Source organism: Chiloscyllium plagiosum, unplaced genomic scaffold (genome assembly GCF_037043375.1).
Source record: "Chiloscyllium plagiosum isolate Xiang-an unplaced genomic scaffold, Cpla_swu_hap1 HiC_scaffold_3, whole genome shotgun sequence".
In the NCBI taxonomy this organism is placed as follows: Eukaryota; Metazoa; Chordata; class Chondrichthyes; order Orectolobiformes; family Hemiscylliidae; genus Chiloscyllium; species Chiloscyllium plagiosum.
Genome location: NW_028270141.1, coordinates 39,359,873 through 39,378,228, shown reverse-complemented (window position 1 = coordinate 39,378,228; position 18,356 = coordinate 39,359,873). Strand labels below are relative to the sequence as shown.

At 43.2% G+C, this 18,356-nt stretch overlaps 1 protein-coding gene across 6 annotated transcripts in view; it reads left to right on the top strand.

The window, feature by feature from the left end:
• fbxo16 (F-box protein 16) overlaps positions 1–18,356 on the top strand; it is a 60,596-nt gene that overhangs the window by 13,174 nt on the left and 29,066 nt on the right. For 5 of the 6 annotated variants that reach the window (XM_043680357.2, XM_043680374.2, XM_087978516.1 and 2 more), the window contains 2 exons: positions 1,064–1,270; positions 2,636–2,800. In XM_043680357.2, the coding sequence (XP_043536292.2) occupies positions 1,064–1,270; positions 2,636–2,800 (372 nt within the window). The remainder of the gene's footprint in view (positions 1–1,063; positions 1,271–2,635; positions 2,801–18,356) is intronic. The other variant, XM_087978521.1, reaches the window with a different exon arrangement.

Genomic DNA, 18,356 nt, shown 5'->3' with positions numbered 1-18,356 from the left:
TTGACAAACAAAATCCAGATATTCTTTATCCATTTCCTCATTCATGGTGCTGAATTCACTGTACTAAGTCTGAGCCAATCAGCAGAATTTGACTAATGTGCTTTAAATTGAATAAATTGAACCTGGTAGTACAGCACAGTATATTTTCCTGTCAAGTGAGTCCTCAGGATTGTTGTATTTTGTCTTTATTACTTATCCAATGATTTGTGTCTTGTTGATTCGCAATTAAGTGAGTACAATATAAATGTTTTATCACCACATACACCTCTTAGTGGTCTGTCATGCCAACCCATCCTCTGAGCTGTAAGTTTCATAATATGGAATGAGCAGAGGTAGAAGGGGTAAGAAGATTTATCAACAAAATGCAAAGTCAACAAGTGAAATAAACGATTGACAAATGAACTCCTTTCCAGAACAAGTCTAGTTTTAGTTGATGTAAAATTATGATTACATTTATAATTTTTCCAATTATTACATTTTTAAAAAGTTGCTCATTGATTTCCTGTGGCTTTGTACACGAGTAGAGGGGCAAATAGAAAAGGCTCAGGAGAGGATGAAGGAAAGAGAGAGAGAGAGAGAGGGGACAAGGAGGAGGAGAGAAGTGGCTAGGGTGAGGATATGGTAAAGACCGGAAAAAAGAGGTTAAAGAGAAGAGTAGATGTGGAAATGAAGAAAGGTGAAAAGGAAAAGAATTGGAGGAGACTTTGAGGTTAGGTAGAAGGCAGCGGTGCAGTGGCTTTGTGGGAAATGCAAGGGCAATGAGTAGAGAAGGTGGAGGAGTAGGGGAAATAAGGAGGTGTGAAAAGATGAATTATAAAAAGGATGTAGGGAAAAGGAAGAGGTGTAGTATGAATAGAAGAGAGGAGAGGAAGGAAAGGGTGCAAGACCAGATTGAGAGAAAGGAAAAGCGAGAGAAAAATAAAAATGGAAGAATGAAAGAAAGCAAGGGTGAGGGAGCAATGAAGGCTCAAACTTTTAATATATGATATCTTGGCATTAGCAGTGATGCTGCCATGCTTGTAGGACTAACTGTGTTTTTACTTTCCTCCATTTTATCATTCAGTTTGACAAGTGGACTGATACACAGCGTCGAAAAATTCTTCTCAACTTGTTTGAAAGATGTTCTGTCTCTCAATTGAAATTCTGTGAGCAACATTTGCGTAGCAGAGTTCCTGTGGAAGCTCTTGACTTGGCTTGTTTCCTTCCCAGGGTGCTGACTTTATATATCTTCTCCTTCTTGGATCCAAGGAGTCTTTGCCGCTGTGCACAGGTAACAAAAATCAGAAAGTTTAACATGAAACCTTTACCAGCAGAAGAAATACTGTCTATGGTTCCTTACTGCAGTAACAATTCCTATACCAGCCAAGGTTACCGTGAAGGACTCTTCTCAACTTTTCCCCTCACCTGAGGCATAGGACCCTCAGGTTAAATCACCACTAGTCATCTTTCTCTAGTGAGAGAGCAGCCCTATGTGCAGTAGGACAAATGCAACTTTACCTTTTTAACAGTAACATCAATTAAACAAACAGCTTTTGAAGTTCACAGATACTGATACAGAACTGGAGGATTTGCTCAATTTCTACTGTAGCTTGCTACAGTACCATGATCACATATTATCACACAAACGCCCAAGTTGGGGCGTGCCTGCTTTACATAGCCAGTCCTTCTTGCCATGGAACAAGAACAGCTTCAAGGAGCCATCTTCAGTGCCTTATGTCTGAATTGTGTTCAGCATTTGTTGAAACTACGCATATGTTTTGACTATTCCTGAAGTCAGAACAATACACTGGAACTTAAGTGCTAAATCCAGACTTGTACTGCCCATTTCTACCTGTTTAAAAGAGTAAGCAGATGGCTGTTTCAAAGAGTAGACAGAATCACAATAAACTGAATGGTCTCGTATATTATGTGATTCCAGAAAAACAACAGAAAATTTCTGGCAAACAGAAGTTGTACATTTAGAACTCTCAAACAGCTCATTCTTTGGATGTAGCCTTTACTAAGTCCTGCATTCTTCACACCTAGCAGCACTCATGATCTCATCGTTTTCAAAGTGTTTCACATCCATGAAGTACTTTGAAGTGTAATCACAATGGTAATGTAATAAAATGTAGCAGCCAATTTTTTATTCCACAAATAGCAATGAGATGAGATAGTAATTTGTTCTTAATTATTAATTGAAGGGTAAGTATTGTCTTGGATACTGGAGAGAATTCCCATGCTTTTCCTTGAACTGTACACTTAAGAAAGCAGACAGAGTTCTGATCTAAGATTTTACATGAAAGATAAGCCCTCCAACTCTGCTTCACCCTCTTAGGGCTGCCTTGGGAATATCAACCCAATTCCAGAATGGAACTTGAATCACATTCTTCTTAAAACAGAAGTGAGTTTGCAATAAACCAAGCAAAGCCTGTTCTTTTATAGTGACATTCCTTGAACGTAAAGTTGATGTAAAGTAGGGTGGCTCCAGGCATATGAGACTCAAGCATGTCTTGTGGAACTGTTTTATGGTAGGGATAGCTTTTAAGGTGTTTTCACAAAATATACATGTACAGAAATACACGTGTACATTGTTGTTTTTGCAGTTCCCCAGATCTCACTGAAAATGTGCTGTGTACTTTCTGCTATGTTCTAGGTAAGTTGGCATTGGAAGGACTTGGCTGAATTGGACCAACTTTGGATGCCAAAATGTCTGAGACTGGGCTGGTACATCAGCTTCACACCAACAATCTATGAGCAAAGAATTTGGAAGAGACACTACATTGAGATGTTGAAGGAACTGAATGTCACCAAACCAACGGTTAGTATCATATCCTTACATATATCCCTGTGTAGCTCCTGAATAGTCTGTTCGGCAACAATAACACATTGGAGAGCGGCATAAGGAGATTGTGAGTTGAACTTCCAACCCTAAGTGGAAGGAAAACTCCCCCTCAACAGCTTCTGGGCAATTGAGTAACCAAAATACAGTAGGGGGCATTTCTGGGACTACAAGCAGCTCCATCGAGAAGCACAGAGGTCTGCTGGGTGAGGTGAGAAAGGATTAGACAACCAAAGGGGTGTGTGTGTGTTGGGGGCAGTGGGTGTGGTTAGCATTGTAGCGGAGCATGGAAGAACAAAGCTGGAAGGGGGTGTGTTGACACCATGCTCTTCCCACCATTAATTATGAAACGACCCTCCTCTTCCTGGCTTATCAAAAAAAGCAGTTTGTGGCAGTTGTGGTTTTGCACTCTAGCCCATCTGTCATCATCCAGTGTTTGTGGCAGCAGAAGTGTTTTGAGGATGTTGATTATTGTTTAATTTTTTTTATTCACTCATGGTTCGTGGGTGTCGCTGGCTGGGTCAGCGTTTGTTTCTTTAGGTGCCCTTGAGAAAGTGGTGGTGAGCTGCCTTCTTGAACCGTTGCAGTCCACGCGCTGTAGTTAATCTCACAATGCCCTGAGGGAGGGAATTCAAGGGAGTGGATGCTTCTGGATACAATGTCAGTCAAGTGGGTTGCTTTGTCCTGGATGATGTCAAACTTCTTGAATGTTGGAGCTGCACTTATCCAAGCAAGTGAGGAGTATTCCATCACACCCCTGACTTGTGCTTTGTAGATAGTGGACAGGCTGGGGATCAAGAGCTGCAATAGTCTGATCTATTCTTGTAGCTGCTATATTTATATGGCGAGTCCATTTGTGTTTCTGATCAGTGATAATCCCAGGAATGTTGATAATGGGGGATTCAGTGATGGTAACAACATTGACTGTCAAGGGACGGTAGTTAGTTTGTCTCTTACTGGAGTTTGCCATTGCCTGGAATTGGTGTGGTACGAATGTTACTTGCCACTTGTCAGCCCAAGCCAGAATATAGTCAGGATCTTGTTGCATTGAACTGCGTCAGTATCTGAGAAATCACAAATGGTGGTGAACATCCCTACTTCTGACCTTGTGATGGAAGGAAGGTCATTGATGAAGCAGCAGAAGATGATTGTGCCTCAGACACAATTCTGAGGAATTCCTACTGAGATGTTCTGGAGCTGAGACGACTGATTCCAGTAACTACAACCATCTTCCTAAGTGCTGGGTATGACTCCAACCAGTGACGACTTTGCCATCTGATTCCCATTGGTTCCATTTTACTAGGACTTCCATGCCACACTTGATTAAATGCAGCCTTGATGTCAAGGGCTGTCACTGTAACCTCACCTCTGGAATTTAGCTCTTTTGTCCATGTTTGAACCAATACTGTAATGAAGTCAGGAGCTGACAGAACCCAAACTGGCATCAGTGAGCAGGTTGTAAATAAGGCTGGTGCTGCTGGATAACGCTTTTTAATAACGTCTTCCGTCGCTTTACTGATGATCAAGTGTAAACTGACAAGGCAGAAATTGGCTGGGTTGAATTTATGTACAGGACTTTCCAGGGCAATTGTCCATATTGTTGGGTGGACACCAGGGTTCTAACTGGAAGAGCTTGACATGGGATATGCCAAGTTTTGGAGCACAAATCTTCAGTACTAATTCCAGAATGTAATCGGGACCCAGAGCCTTTGCAGTGCCCAATGCCTCTAGTCATTTCTTGATATCAAATCAAATGATTGAATTGGCTGAAGTCTGTCATCTGGGATGTTGGGAATCACAGGAGATGACTGAGAAGGATCATCCACTCGGCACTTCTGACTGAAGATTATTGCGAATGTTTCAGTCTTATCTTTTGCACTGATGTTCTGGGCTCTTCTGTGGATATTTTTGGAATTTTATCCTCCAGTGAGTTGCTAATTGTCCACCACCATTTGCCACTGAATGTGGCATGGCTGCAGAGCTTAGATCTGATCCATTGGTGTGGGATTGCTTAGTTCAGCTATCACTTGCTGCTTATGATGCTTGGCATGCAAGTACTCGTATTTGGTAGCTTCAGCAGGATCCCACCTCAGTTTTCTACTTGCGCAAGTAAACTGACATCAATGCCACAGGGATCAGTGCTGGATGCTCACTGTATACAATCTACACGTTTGATTGAACGAACTGACTGTATTGTAGCCACGTTTTCTGATATGACGATTGTTTGAAAAGCAAGTTGCAAGGCAGATATATTGAGCAATCTGTTTCCTGACCTATCGAGGGCTTTGGAAAGCGTAGACAGAGGTATTCATCCAGATATCTGAATAGGAAGGAATTTTACTCCCACAGTGTGCAGCTTGTATGTGACCACAGACAAGTTATTGCAGTTGTGCAGCCACTGTCAAGGAAGCTGTCACAATGCTTACATTCATGCACATCTCCCAGATTCCTCGAATGTTGACACCCTGCACATCATCGAGGTAAAAACAATGACTGCAGATGCTGGAAACCAGATTCTGGATTAGTGGTGCTGGAAGAGCACAGCAATTCAGGCAGCATCCGAGGACAGGCAAAATCGACGTTTCGGGCAAAAGCCCTTCATCAAGAATAAAGGCAGAGAGCCTGAAGCATGGAGAGATAAGCTAGAGGAGGGTGGGGGTGGGGAGAGAGTAGCATAGAGTACAATAGGTCAGTGGGGAAGGAGATGAAGGTGATAGGTCAGGGAAGAGAGGGTGGAGTGGATAGGTGGAAAAGGAGCTGGGCAGGTCGGACAAGTCCGGACAAGTCGAGTTGCTGGAGGTTAGAAACTAGGATGAGGTGGGGGAAGGGGAAATGAGGAAACTGTTGAAATCCACATTGATGCCCTGGGGTTGAAGTGTTCCGAGGCGGAAGATGAGGCGTTCTTCCTCCAGGCGTCTGGTGGTGAGGGAGCGGCGGTGGAGGAGGCCTAGCACCTCCATATCCTCGGCAGAGTGGGAGGGGGAGTTGAAATGTTGAGCCACTGGGCGATTTGGTTGATTGATGCGGGTGTCTCTGAGATGTTCCCTAAAGCGCTCTGCTAGGAGGCGCCCAGTCTCCCCAATGTAGAGGAGACCGCATCGGGAGCAACGGATACAATAGATGATATTAGTGGATGTGCAGGTAAAACTTTGAAGGATGTGGAAGGCTCCTTTAGGGCCTTGGATGGAGGTGAGGGAGGAGGTGTGGGCACAGGTTTTACAGTTCCTGCGGTGGCAGGGCAAAGTGCCAGGATGGGAGGGTGGGTCGTAGGGGGGCGTGGACCTGACCAGGTAGTCACGGAGGGAACGGTCTTTGCGGAAGGCGGAGAGGGGTGGGGAGGGAAATATATCCCTGGTGGTGGGGTCTGTTTGGAGGTGGCGGAAATGTCGGCGGATGATTTGGTTTATGCGAAGGTTGGTAGGGTGGAAGGTGAGCACCAGGGGCGTTCTGTCCTTGTTGCGGTTGGAGGGGTTGGGTCTGAGGGCGGAGGTGCGGGATGTGGATGAGATGCGTTGGAGGGCATCTTTAACCACGTGGGAAGGGAAATTGCGGTCTCTAAAGAAGGAGGCCATCTGGTGTGTTCTATGGTGGAACCGCTCCTCCTGGGAGCAGATACGGCAGAGGTGGAGGAATTGGGAATACGTGATGACATTTTTGCAAGAGGTAGGGTGGGAAGAGGTGTAATCCAGGTAGCTGTGGGAGTCGGTGGGTTTGTAGAAAATGTCAGTGTCAAGTCGGTCGTCACTGATGGAGATGGAGAGGTCCATGAAGGGGAGGGAGGTGTCAGAGATGGTCCAGGTAAATTTAAGGTCAGGGTGGAATGTGTTGGTGAAGTTGATGAATTGCTCAACCTCCTCACGGGAGCACGAGGTGGCGCCAATGCAGTCATCAATGTAGCGGAGGAAGAGGTGGGGAGTGGTGCCGGTGTAATTACGGAAGATCAACTGCTCTACGTAGCCAACAAAGAGACAGGCATAGCTGGGGCCCATACGTGTGCCCATGGCTACCCCTTTGGTCTGGAGGAAGTGGGAGGATTCAAAGGAGAAATTGTTAAGGGTGAAGACCTGTTCGGCCAAACGAATGAGAGTGTCGGTGGAGGGGTACTGTTGGGAACGTCTGGAGAGGAAAAAACGGAGGGCTTGGAGGCCCTGGTCATGGCGGATGGAGGTGTAGAGGGATTGGATATCCATGGTGAAGATGAGGCATTGGGGGCCGGGGAAACGGAAGTCTTGGAGGAGGTGGAGGGCGTGGGTGGTGTCTCGAACGTATGTGGGGAGTTCCTGGACTAGGGGGGATAGGACAGTGTCGAGGTAGGTAGAGATGAGTTCAGTGGGGCAGGAGCATGCTGAGACAATGGGTCGGCCAGGGTGGTCAGGCTGGCTCATGGGTGACAAGGGCACCCCCAGAAGACATGACCAATGACCCAGGTGTGAAGCTCTTAGTCCGATGCTGAACAGTGCTATAATGCTGCCTATACGTCCACTAGAGCCATCATTGTGTAGATGGTTGTTAGTCTGAAGATATGCTTGTGTTGCCTGGACCACAGGACAAGCATTTCGGTAATTACCGGACAGTGTCTCCAGAATAGTGATTGTTTGTGGCACAGCCTAGCAATGTGATGGGCTGTAATCATAGAAGAGAGTCAAAATAGAACATAGAGCTTTACAGCGGAGTACAGGCCCTTCGGCCCTCGATGTTGCACCGACCTGCGAAATTAATCTGATGTCCATCTAACCTACATCATTCCATTATTATCCATATATATGTCCAATGCCTGTTTGAATGCCCTTAACGTCGGCGAGTCTACTACTGTTGCAGACAGGCCGTTCCATGCCCCTACCACTCAGAGTAAAGAAACTACCCCTAATATCTGTCCTAAATCTATCACCCTTCAATTTAAAGCTATGTCCCCTCGTGATAGCCTTCACCATTCGAGGAAAAAGGCTCTCACTGTCCACCCTGTCTAACCCTCTGATTATCTTATATGTCTCTATTGTCACCTCTCAACCTCCTTCTCTCCAACGAAAACAGCCTCAGTTCCCTCAGCCTTTCCTTGTAAGAACTTCTGTCCATACCAGGCAACATCCCAGTAAGTCTCCTCTGAACCCATTCCAAAGCTTCCACATCCTCCCTTTAATGCGGTGACCAGAACTGCATGTAGTACTCCAGGTACTACATCGTCCAAATAGACTGCACAATTTGTTAAGCTGAAAATGTGTTGCTGGAAAAGCGCAGCAGGTCAGGCAGCATCCAAGGAACAGGAGAATTGACGTTTCGGGCATAAGCCCTTCTTCGATTCTCCTGTTCCTTGGATGCTGCCTGACCTGCTGTGCATTTTCAGCTCTGATCTCCAGCATCTGCAGTCCTCACTTTCTCCTCCTGCATAATTTGTTAACCCAGCTACAACTCTGTTCATGAGTCTTAGGAATGTGGTGGATGCATTCTTCATTCAAAAGGGCATCACTTTAAACTGATATAGCCCATTTGGGGTTACAAACACAGAAATTTCTTTTGCCGTCTCTGATAAAGGTACCTGCCAGTAACTATGCATTAAGTCGAATTTGGTGATGTAACTGGCTTGTCCGACTTTCTCGATACAGTCCTCAAATCTAGGAATTGGATAGGAGTCCGATTTTGTGACAGCGTTGACCTTCCGATAATCCACGCAGAATCGTTGTTTCCCATCCAATTTGGGAAATAAAACGATCAGCGAACTCCACTCGCTCTGGCTTGGTTCAGTGATGTTCTCGTCGAGCATGGCCTCCACCTCCATCTGGACCTGTCTGGCCTTGAGAGGATTAAGCAGATCAGAGTGTTGTTTTATTGGAGCAGTATTCTCTACGTCCACTTCATGTAGAATAGCATTAGTCCTCCCCATTTGATTCTTACAAATGTCCTTATACTATAGTAACAAATCTTGCAACTCCGTTCTATGCTCCTGAGACAGATAGCTTACTAACCTCTGCCACTCCTCAAGGACATCTTCATTTTTAAATCTATTTTGAGGCACCTCAAAATCCATGTCCATATTTGATTCCTCACTCTGCAGGGCAGTAACCAACACCTGTTTCTCCAGTTCTTTCTCTCTAGTGTAATACTGTTCCAACATGTTCACATGCCGTTACCTTTTTTTCTATCTGGCACTAAATAGTTCCCCGACTTAACTTTTTCTCAATTTGATAGGGACCACTAAACCTGGCTTTGAAGGGATCTCCTATCATTGGTAACAGTACTAAAATATTATTCCCTTGGGAAAACATCTAAGTCTCAGAGTTTTTAATCTGCCACATGCTTCATTCTACATTGTGCCCTCTTTAGGCGCTGTTTAGCTAACTCACCTACTCGATTTAATCTCTCCCTCACATCCCATACATAATCTAATTGTGAGATCTCGGACTTTGGTCCTGTCAATTTTTCTTTAATTAATTTCAAAGGGCCTCTCATTTCATGACCAAAAGTTAACTCAAAAGGAGTGAACTGAGTAGATTTGTTTGGGGCATCTCTAATGGCAAACAATATGAATAGGATACCTTTATCCCAATCATTCTGGTAATCCTGACAGTATGCTCTCAACATGGTCTTCAAGGTCTGATGCCACCTATCTAAAACTCCCTGGGATTCAGGATAATATGCACTGGATTTAAAATGCTGCATACATAAGCTCTCCATAACCTCCTTAAACAGCCTAGCAGTAAAATTTGACCCTTGATCCGACTGAATCTCTCTGGGTAGCCCATATCATGTGAAGTAAGCTACTAACTACTCTATCACCTTTTTTTGCCTTGATATTCCGTAATGGAATTGCCTCCGGAAATCTGGTAGATACATCCATTATGTTTAACAAGTACTGGCTCCCACTTTTAGTTCTCGGGAGGGGACCTACACAATCAATTAAAACCCGCGTGAAAGGTTCTTCAAATGCAGGAATTGGTAACAAAGGTGCTGGTTTTATTACCGCCTGTGGCACGTATGACACGTTCGGCAAAAGTTAACCACATCCTTGTGCATTCCAGGCCAATAAAAATGTTTTTGTACCTTAGCCTGAGTCTTTTGTTTCCCTAGGTGACCTTCAACAGGTAGTTCATATGCTACCCATAATACTTCCTGTCTATATGCTACAGGCAACACAATCTGGTGCACTTCAGCCCATTTCTACTCTGCACTAACCTGCTGTGGTCTCCATTTCCGTCTGAGGATTCTATCTTTTAGATAATAACCCTCCGGAATAATTTCTGCCTCCTTTTCAGAGTATGCATCCACATATATACCTTTTCTCATCTTGTCTTGCTGTTGCAAGTCTCTTAGCCTTTCAGGACTAAACACACTGTCTGACCCTCTACCTGTTCAGGTTTTTCCTGCACCATTATGTCAAACAGGGTATCCACTAACTGAACCTCAACTCCTTCATCTTTCTCTTTACTTTTCATTTCGTGCTGTGACTTAGGGTAGTGGGTCCATCAAAACAGAAAAAAAAAGTACAAAGAACAAGGCCATAACATAGTACCATTGTTGCTAAACAATCCACTATTCTAACGAAACAAACCTATTTACTTAACTAAAACTAAACTACAAACATATTGAATAAATGCTAGCTTAACTTACATTCAAGTTACTTAAATTAGATAATGTCTTGCTACTTTATCCTGTCTTACTCATCACACCTCCACTGAGGCTCCCATCCCTGGGAGTACCCCCTACAGTACCCACATTCTTTTCCTTCTAGTCTCCTCCTCCCGGGGCCCCACGGATGCCCATAAAGATTCCCACAGCTATACCACGACCCTGACTAATATTGCCGACAAGTCAGTTTCAATATAATTTAAAAAGGGCCACCACGTCCTGTAAAACTGTTACGTTTTGTGGTGCACCATATGGATATTTCTGTTTTAACTCCTCAGTTTCTTGATCTTCCTTGAGCTTCTCCACAACAAGGGGTGTCACTCTCACCTTGGACCCACTCAGTCATTCCCAAGAACAAACTGAATTCCTGGAACTGACACTCTGTCAATCACTTCCACTGTAACTTCCCCAGTCTTACGTTGGCACTCCAACCTGATCTTACATAGGGGAAGACTAAATTTCTGTCCATCTATCCCACAAATTACAGCACTCTCGGGTAACAGATCATGAAGAGTGCATATTCACTCATCCCTTGCTATCAGTGACTGGTTAGATCTTGTATCTCTCAAAATTATAACTTCCTGTCCTTCTCCCCCTGTTCTTTCTGAGTAAACTTTACCCACAGAGGTGAATTCTTTGGAGAGAGCAGGTACTAACTCCATATCCAGCCCCTGCCTAGGCTATGCACTCTCCTGCAGCTCCTCAGCTTTTCTTGGGGTCTCCTTTACTTCCTTCGCTAATGCCACTGGCTTAGCTTTTTTTTACCACATCTTTTCCCACAGCACCTTTCTTTCACACAGTGTCTTTACGTGTCCCACTTTCTGGCAGTGAAAACACTTTTACCCACTGCTCTTCTGAAACCACTGGCACTGTAATTTTCTGTGACCCCACCTGAGGCCTTTCACCTCTTGTCCACCCTCTTGGGCTACTTTAACCTGTGGTAAAATCATACCAGTACGCTCGACTCTTGGTTTAGTAGTGTAGGATCTCCCCTTCTTCCAACTTCTATTCCTCACAGGATGAAATTCTGGCTGGAAGCTATGTACTAATCTGCTAATTCTGCTGCCCTTCTCACTTCCTGAACTTTCTGTTCCTCCACGTGAATTCTTACCATCTCTGGACTTGAGTTTTTAAACTCCTCCAGCAGAATAATCTCTGAGATCCTCAAATGACTTATCTATTTTCAAAGCAAGCACCCATTGATCGAAGTGTCTCTGTTTAATTCTTTCGAACTCAACATAAGTCTGACCTGGTTCCTTCTTTGTGTTTCTGAACTGCTGTCTATATGCTTCTGGTACCATTTCATAAGCACTTAAAATAGCCTGTTTAACCTCTTCATAACCTCTTGACACCATACCTGACAATGCAGCAAATACCTCACTAGCTCTGCCTACCAATTATTCTGGACTAGCATTACCCATAAATCCTCGGATCACTCCATCTGCCTAGGCAATTTTTCGAATGAAATAAAGAAGGCTCCAACATCTTTCTCATCAAAGTGTGGCAGAGTTTTGACACATTTATATATGTATCACTACCTTCTCTTTTAATCTGCATCCTGTTGACTTTGCTGACTAAGTCGCAACTTCTCAAGTTCAAATTCTCTCTCTTTCTCTCTCCCTTTCTTGTATCCCTTTCTTTCTTTCTTCCTTTCATCTCTCTCTCTTTTTCCTCACACTCTCTTTCTTCTCTCTTCCTTCCCTTTCTCTCTCCCTCCCTCTTTCCTCTCTGTCTCTTTGTTTGTCTTCTAACTCCATTTTCCTCAGTTGTTTTTTAAGTTTTTCTACCTCTACTGCACTTGTCTGTTTCTCTGACACACCTAAGTGTTTAAGTAACCCCTTTACAATTTCAGCTTTACTTTTGTCCTTGGTTAAACCCAAATCTAACTTATTTGCTAATTCTAAAAGTATGGTATTTTTCTTTCCTTCTAAACTTTCTTGGCAAATTTGAGAATCATCTTCATATCTCAGAACCTTTTTTGCAATTTTAAATGCCATTTCTCTCACTTTGAATTTAATCAACTACAATCACCAAAATTAAAAAAAATTGTCTCACCTGCGTTTTATTTAAAGATCTAGGACACTAACCTGGCACGTGTTTAAATCTGCTAGGATTTTTAGTACCCCCATTTCTATTCTAACCTGTCTAAACCAGTTCAAATCACAGACCTGAGCCCCCAAACTGTTATGACATGGGGTAAACTTACCTGCTTAATTTAAAACCAGCAAAACAGAAAACAAAAATCCCATGCAGTAATCTGTGAAAATTCGAGTGACCAAGAACAATGTAAAGTAAAAATTAACAACTTTATTTCTTAATGTATAGCAGAGAATAATTAATTAACCACTATTTACAATTTCTTTCTCTAACCTATCTTTTACCTTCCCTTCTATAATACGAGACTGATAAAACTCCCAATGAAGATTTACAAAACAACATTTCTTATCTCAAAACCAGGCAGCTTTCGTTCTTCTATTTGGATCTTCCTGTGTCTTGTTTTCTTTTTCTTAGGAATTTCTTCATCACAGGTTACTGATCGAAAAGGTACCTTTTTAAGAGGGCTATATTTTCAGGCAGTCTGTTTACATGCTGGGCTTGTCAGTTCTCCTCTCAACTGTTCAATTTTCCCTGGCCTTATACTCCAGTGCATCGGATTGTGTCATTGGCTTTTAAGATTGTCAATATACTCAATTCAAACTTGATTGGAAATTGATATTTTTATCGGGGTATAGTTTAAACTGATTGGCCGAATTTGAATTTGTTTTTGTCTCCAGGCAACGAACTACTCGAGTTGCTCAACCCAGTGCTACATACGTTGTTGGAAATGTGTTGCTGGAAAAGCGCAGCAGGTCAGGCAGCATCCAGGGAACAGGAGAATCGACATTTCGAGCATAAGCCCTTCTGCGCTTTTCCAGCAACACATTTCCAGCTCTGATCTCCAGCATCTGCAGACCTCACTTTCTCCTACATACATTGTTGCCTTATTGAGAACACTTAGTGCTGTGTCCAGTAGTTCTGCTGCTTTTAACTCTCTTAAAGGTGCACCCACATCTTCATAACACAAAGAATTTTTTTTGGTTAGAGGAGGAGAATGGGTGGGAGACATTACCGAAGAAATGTTTCGGGTGAAGCAACCACCCAAATATGTGACCTTGTGACCTCTCCGACTGCATCCAGGAACTGAAGAAAAACCGAAACTAAAAGAAATTTAAACCGTATACTCACATATCCCAACAGACTCTGCTGATCCCTGGAGACCTCATGACCTCTCCGACTGCGTCTAGGAACCGAAGAAAAAACGGAACTAAAAAAAATTTAAATTGCATACTCATGTATCCTAACAGGCTTCGCTGCTCCCTGGAGACCTTGTGACCTTTCCAACTGCATCCAGGAACTCAAGGAGGAGATGGACTAGCCACCTGTCTCCTCATGAGAAAAATAGGAAGTTAAATTGAAATGCTGAGGGAGCCAACACTGTTTATAAGGATGCTGAAAAAGCCAGCAAAATACAGAGACAAGCCAGACTTGCCCAGGAGAACCTGACAGCTATATTCGACAGCAAATGACTTTACATTAGCGTGTGTGGGCACCAGTAATGGCACAGAAGCATTCCTTGCTTTATATGTTTAAATTGTTACAATACTTTGTTTGCCATTAATTGTAAATTTATCTAGTTCCTTTACACCAATTGTCTCTCACTCATTCTCTAGAGCATCAGAATGGATTTATGCAGGATTACATGGGGGCTATGCTCATGATTCACACCTCAGCTGCAATTAGAAATGTTGAGATACTAAACAATACTGATTGACACCCAAAGCACAAGCATCCAGCTGATATTCCTACTTTCTGGAGGTTACATTCCTTTGAGAAAATTACAGGGAATGATTACCTTAATGCTCCTTGTGCTGCTCCACATGATGCACATATAAGCATGTTTGGTGATCTGCACTCCTCAGGAAAAACAAATAGTCAGGAATCTTTACAGATTGAATGAGGTTGCATGATTCTCATACAAAATTCTGCATTTGTGTCAGTTGTTGTGTTGTACAGGACTCAAAGTGATTTCAGTATTGTTTAATCTTTATTTTTCTACTGCCTCAACTTGGTGTCATTTTGTCAGCTGCAGGTAAACTTGAGGTTTGCTCAAGTTGACTGCTTTGCTGGTTGCCTAAGCTGTCTTTTAGTGATCAGTGATCTGCTTGGATGTCTGCTGCACAGGTGTAGATTCAACCTCCTTAGCCTGATCTGATGGAAGCACCTGGCAGAATGGAGATGGTGTCAAGGGCACCCCAAATTGTTCTGAAATAATCCCTCGGTACCTGTCCGTTGGTCCTCCTCCTCCCCCCTGTTGGTATGCAATAGGACCTTACTCATCCCTTGAGGAGATTGAGCATCTGAAGGGAGGTCAAGGTGTCTCTGTCCTCTCTCGCCTCATCAGTGAATGAATGTACCCATGGCTCCAGCGATAAAACAAAGATTGTTGTGCATATCTGACAGATTCTGATTGTTCTGCTGGACCTGGATCGCCATGGTGGCCACCACTCATTCCACGGAGACATACACTTATAGGCCAGAGTCACACCATTAGACTGAACCTAGCCAATTCCTCTGCCCTTCAGTCCAGTCTTCGAAAGACTCCGGTACTTCTGACAGATACTGTTTTCATATGTCATAGAGTCAGAGAGGTACAGCACGGAAACACACCCTTCAGTCCGACTCATCCATGCCGACCAGATATTCTAACGTCGTCCACTTCCGTTTGCTAGCACATGGCCCTTATCCCTCTAAATCCTTCCTATTCACATACCCATCCAGACACCTTTAAAATGTTGCAATTGTACCAACCTCCACCACTTCTTCTTGCAGCTCATTCCATACATGCACCACCCTCTGCGTGAAAAAGTTGCCCCTTAGGTCCTTTTTAAATTTTTCCCCTCGCACCTCGAGTTTTGGACTCACCCACCCAGGGAAAAAAGACCTTGTCTATTTCCCCTATCCATGCCCCTCATGATTTTATAAATCTCTATAAGATCACTCCTCAGCCTCCAACATTCCAGGGAAAGCAGCCCCAGCCTATTCAGCCTCTCCCTATAGCTCAACCTCTCTAACCCTGGCAACATCCTTGTGAATCTTTTCTGAACTTTGAAGTTTCACAACATCCTTCCAATAAGAGGGAGACCAGAATTACACACAATATTCCAAAAGTGGCCTAACCAATGTCCTGTACAGCCACAGCACGACCTCCCAACTCCTATACTTAATGCTTTGACCAATAAACGAAAGCATACCAAATGTCTTTTTCACTTTCATATCTACCTGAGACTCTACTTGGAAGGAACTATGAACCTGCACTCCAAGGTCTCTTTGTTCAGCAGTACTTCCCAGGACCTTACCATGAAGTGTATAAGTCCTGCACTTTCCAAAATGCAGCACCTCACATTTACCCTGTTTGCCAATGCATTTCCATCAGCCTCATTATTGGCTGAGTCCAGAGCATTATCAAATGTACTAGATAAAGCAGGGCTGGTTTTCCAGCATTGCTCCAAGTGTCAGAGACATTGACTGTTTCTTCCCCCCTCTGTCTGAGGGCCCATTGTCTGTGCTGTGTTGTGCAAGAATGTGACTTCAAGCCTATTTTGGATAGACTTCCCAATAGATGAATGTCTCTTCTGCTGGAGAATGAGGAGGAAGGCCTTGACAGTTCATTGTCTCAAGCTCACAACTGTTCCTCCTCAGGATTCTGGTTTGATGGGCTATTAGAGAAAGGACTGGAGATGGATCTTTTCTTCCTTTTATTTGGGTTTGGGTATGGGATCTGGGGGCTGCATAGAAAAACACAATGCTTTGTTAGTATCATGAGCTACCTCGCTTAACCAAGGTTGATGCACATTGAAGGTTTTCTCACTAGATAGTTATAGGTATCCAATCTCCCTTTCACCGCTTGTCCTTACTATTGTGCCAACTTGACAGCCTGCTCCTTGAAGGGAGTCAAGAACCTTATGTCAGGCATCCTCTTCACTTTTGCCTGGTAATGTTCACACTTATCCTTCTCCCACAGAAGGAATGAAGCAAAAGCAGACATTATCATGGATACATGTGCACTGTGCCTGCATTGATAGACACAGATAAAGATGTCAATCCCTAGAGCTGTGATTATCTGTGTGCATCTCTAGTAAAAAGTATATGGTATGGGGGAAGTTAAGTGTTAAAGGATTCTGAACGAATGGTGGTTCAGTATTGTCAAAGAATTACAGTTTATTCAAACCAATAAAGCTTTACATAATGTGTGTGCTTCAGATATATGTGTTCATCCCAAAGCCCCATCTTTTGTGATTGTGTCCTTGTCCCATTCAAATCTTTGGTGAAAAGTTGTCAGATGTTTATTATCTCCCAGTTGTGAAGAAATGTCAGAAGCTGATCATGCACGAGTGTTGTAATTCCTTTTATTTTTTCACTGTGAACCCTGGTAGGTTTGAGAGAGGCCTTATTGCTGTGGTGCAAGGAGCTCTTCTGGTATACCCATGGTGACCCTATTCTGAGTCAGGAGGCACAGGTTCAAGTCCCATCCACTTCAGATGTGTTACCCATCAGAACAGTATAATTCTTTGCTGTCCCAATTCTGGTTGGTATCAATGACCGAAGGAGTTAAACTTCCTTTTTTTTGCACCATTTCCTCAGTTGGCATCAATTTGTAAGTGGCTGAAATGATAATCCAGAGGTTATAACCACTTAGGTGTCCTTCAGTTTAATTCCTAATTTCTGGTATTCTCCAGTCGAATCTTTAGCTTCCTGTTCTTTATATTTGTATCCTATCCTTTCAACTCCCTTTCTCTCTAATACCTTATCAAACCAATTCAAAATGTTCCTGACCTGGGCACCAGGCAATTAACATATCAGCTGGAACTCTCGATCCTGCCAATAAAAGATTAAGTTACCCGTCTGCATAATTATTGAGTTATGTACAACCGCCACATCATACTTCTCTTTCTTACTGTTCTGCTCGCACATCCTGCTCCAAACTGTCATGGTCTGTGTTCTGCCTGGTCCTCCTGATAGTCCTTAAACTCACATTTAGCAAGTACTTTGAACAAAAACCACTGGACAGAAAATATAAATACTTATTGCCTCGAATTTATACAAACCACCGAAAATATTGGAAGCAAAACACAGAACCTCCTCACTACTCTGCTCCAGTTGTCCACTCTTTGTATGTTTCCGTAAAGGTTGACATCACAGAAGGTGAGTTATTGCAAGAGCAATCCAAAAGTAATTCTACAGCATCCTGTTCCCCCCACGGCCTGAATCACCACCTAATCCCACCGTCCCTTTATCTTCCCAAAGTCATGTTTGAATCCAAAGCCATTCGTACTGTTCCCCTCTTGCCATTGTTCTGAGTCTATTGAAAACTAATTTAACTGCCCAACTTCCTTGTCACTGTATTACATCAAACCAAGCTAATGTCACTACTGTGCTCTCTCTTCATAGTCTCATAAAGAACTCTGCTAAAACTGACAGATGTTATATCAGCTGGCTTGTAAATCAAACAGTTTTTTTTAAGAATCATTGACAATTGTAACCAGTTTATTTTACAGTTTAAAGAGCAAGGGATTTAAAATAACTTAAGAGCACTGATGTTAAACAAACCTTATCTGTGCCGATTGTGTTGCAACTACTTCATAAATTCTTGACTCCAATAGTTCAGGTTAAGGTTCTGCAACAACCGAAGTTTGATCTGTCTGAACTCAGTCCCATCCCCTTTTGTCAATCAGCGAACATTGAGTCCTCTCAAGTCCATGAAAATCCAGCTCTTATTCTTTTAGTTGTTATGGTTCTAAATAATGCAGCTTTCACTAACACTATTTACACAGGCGAAATCTTGTACTAGCATGCCAAGAGCCAGTGTTATCTATTT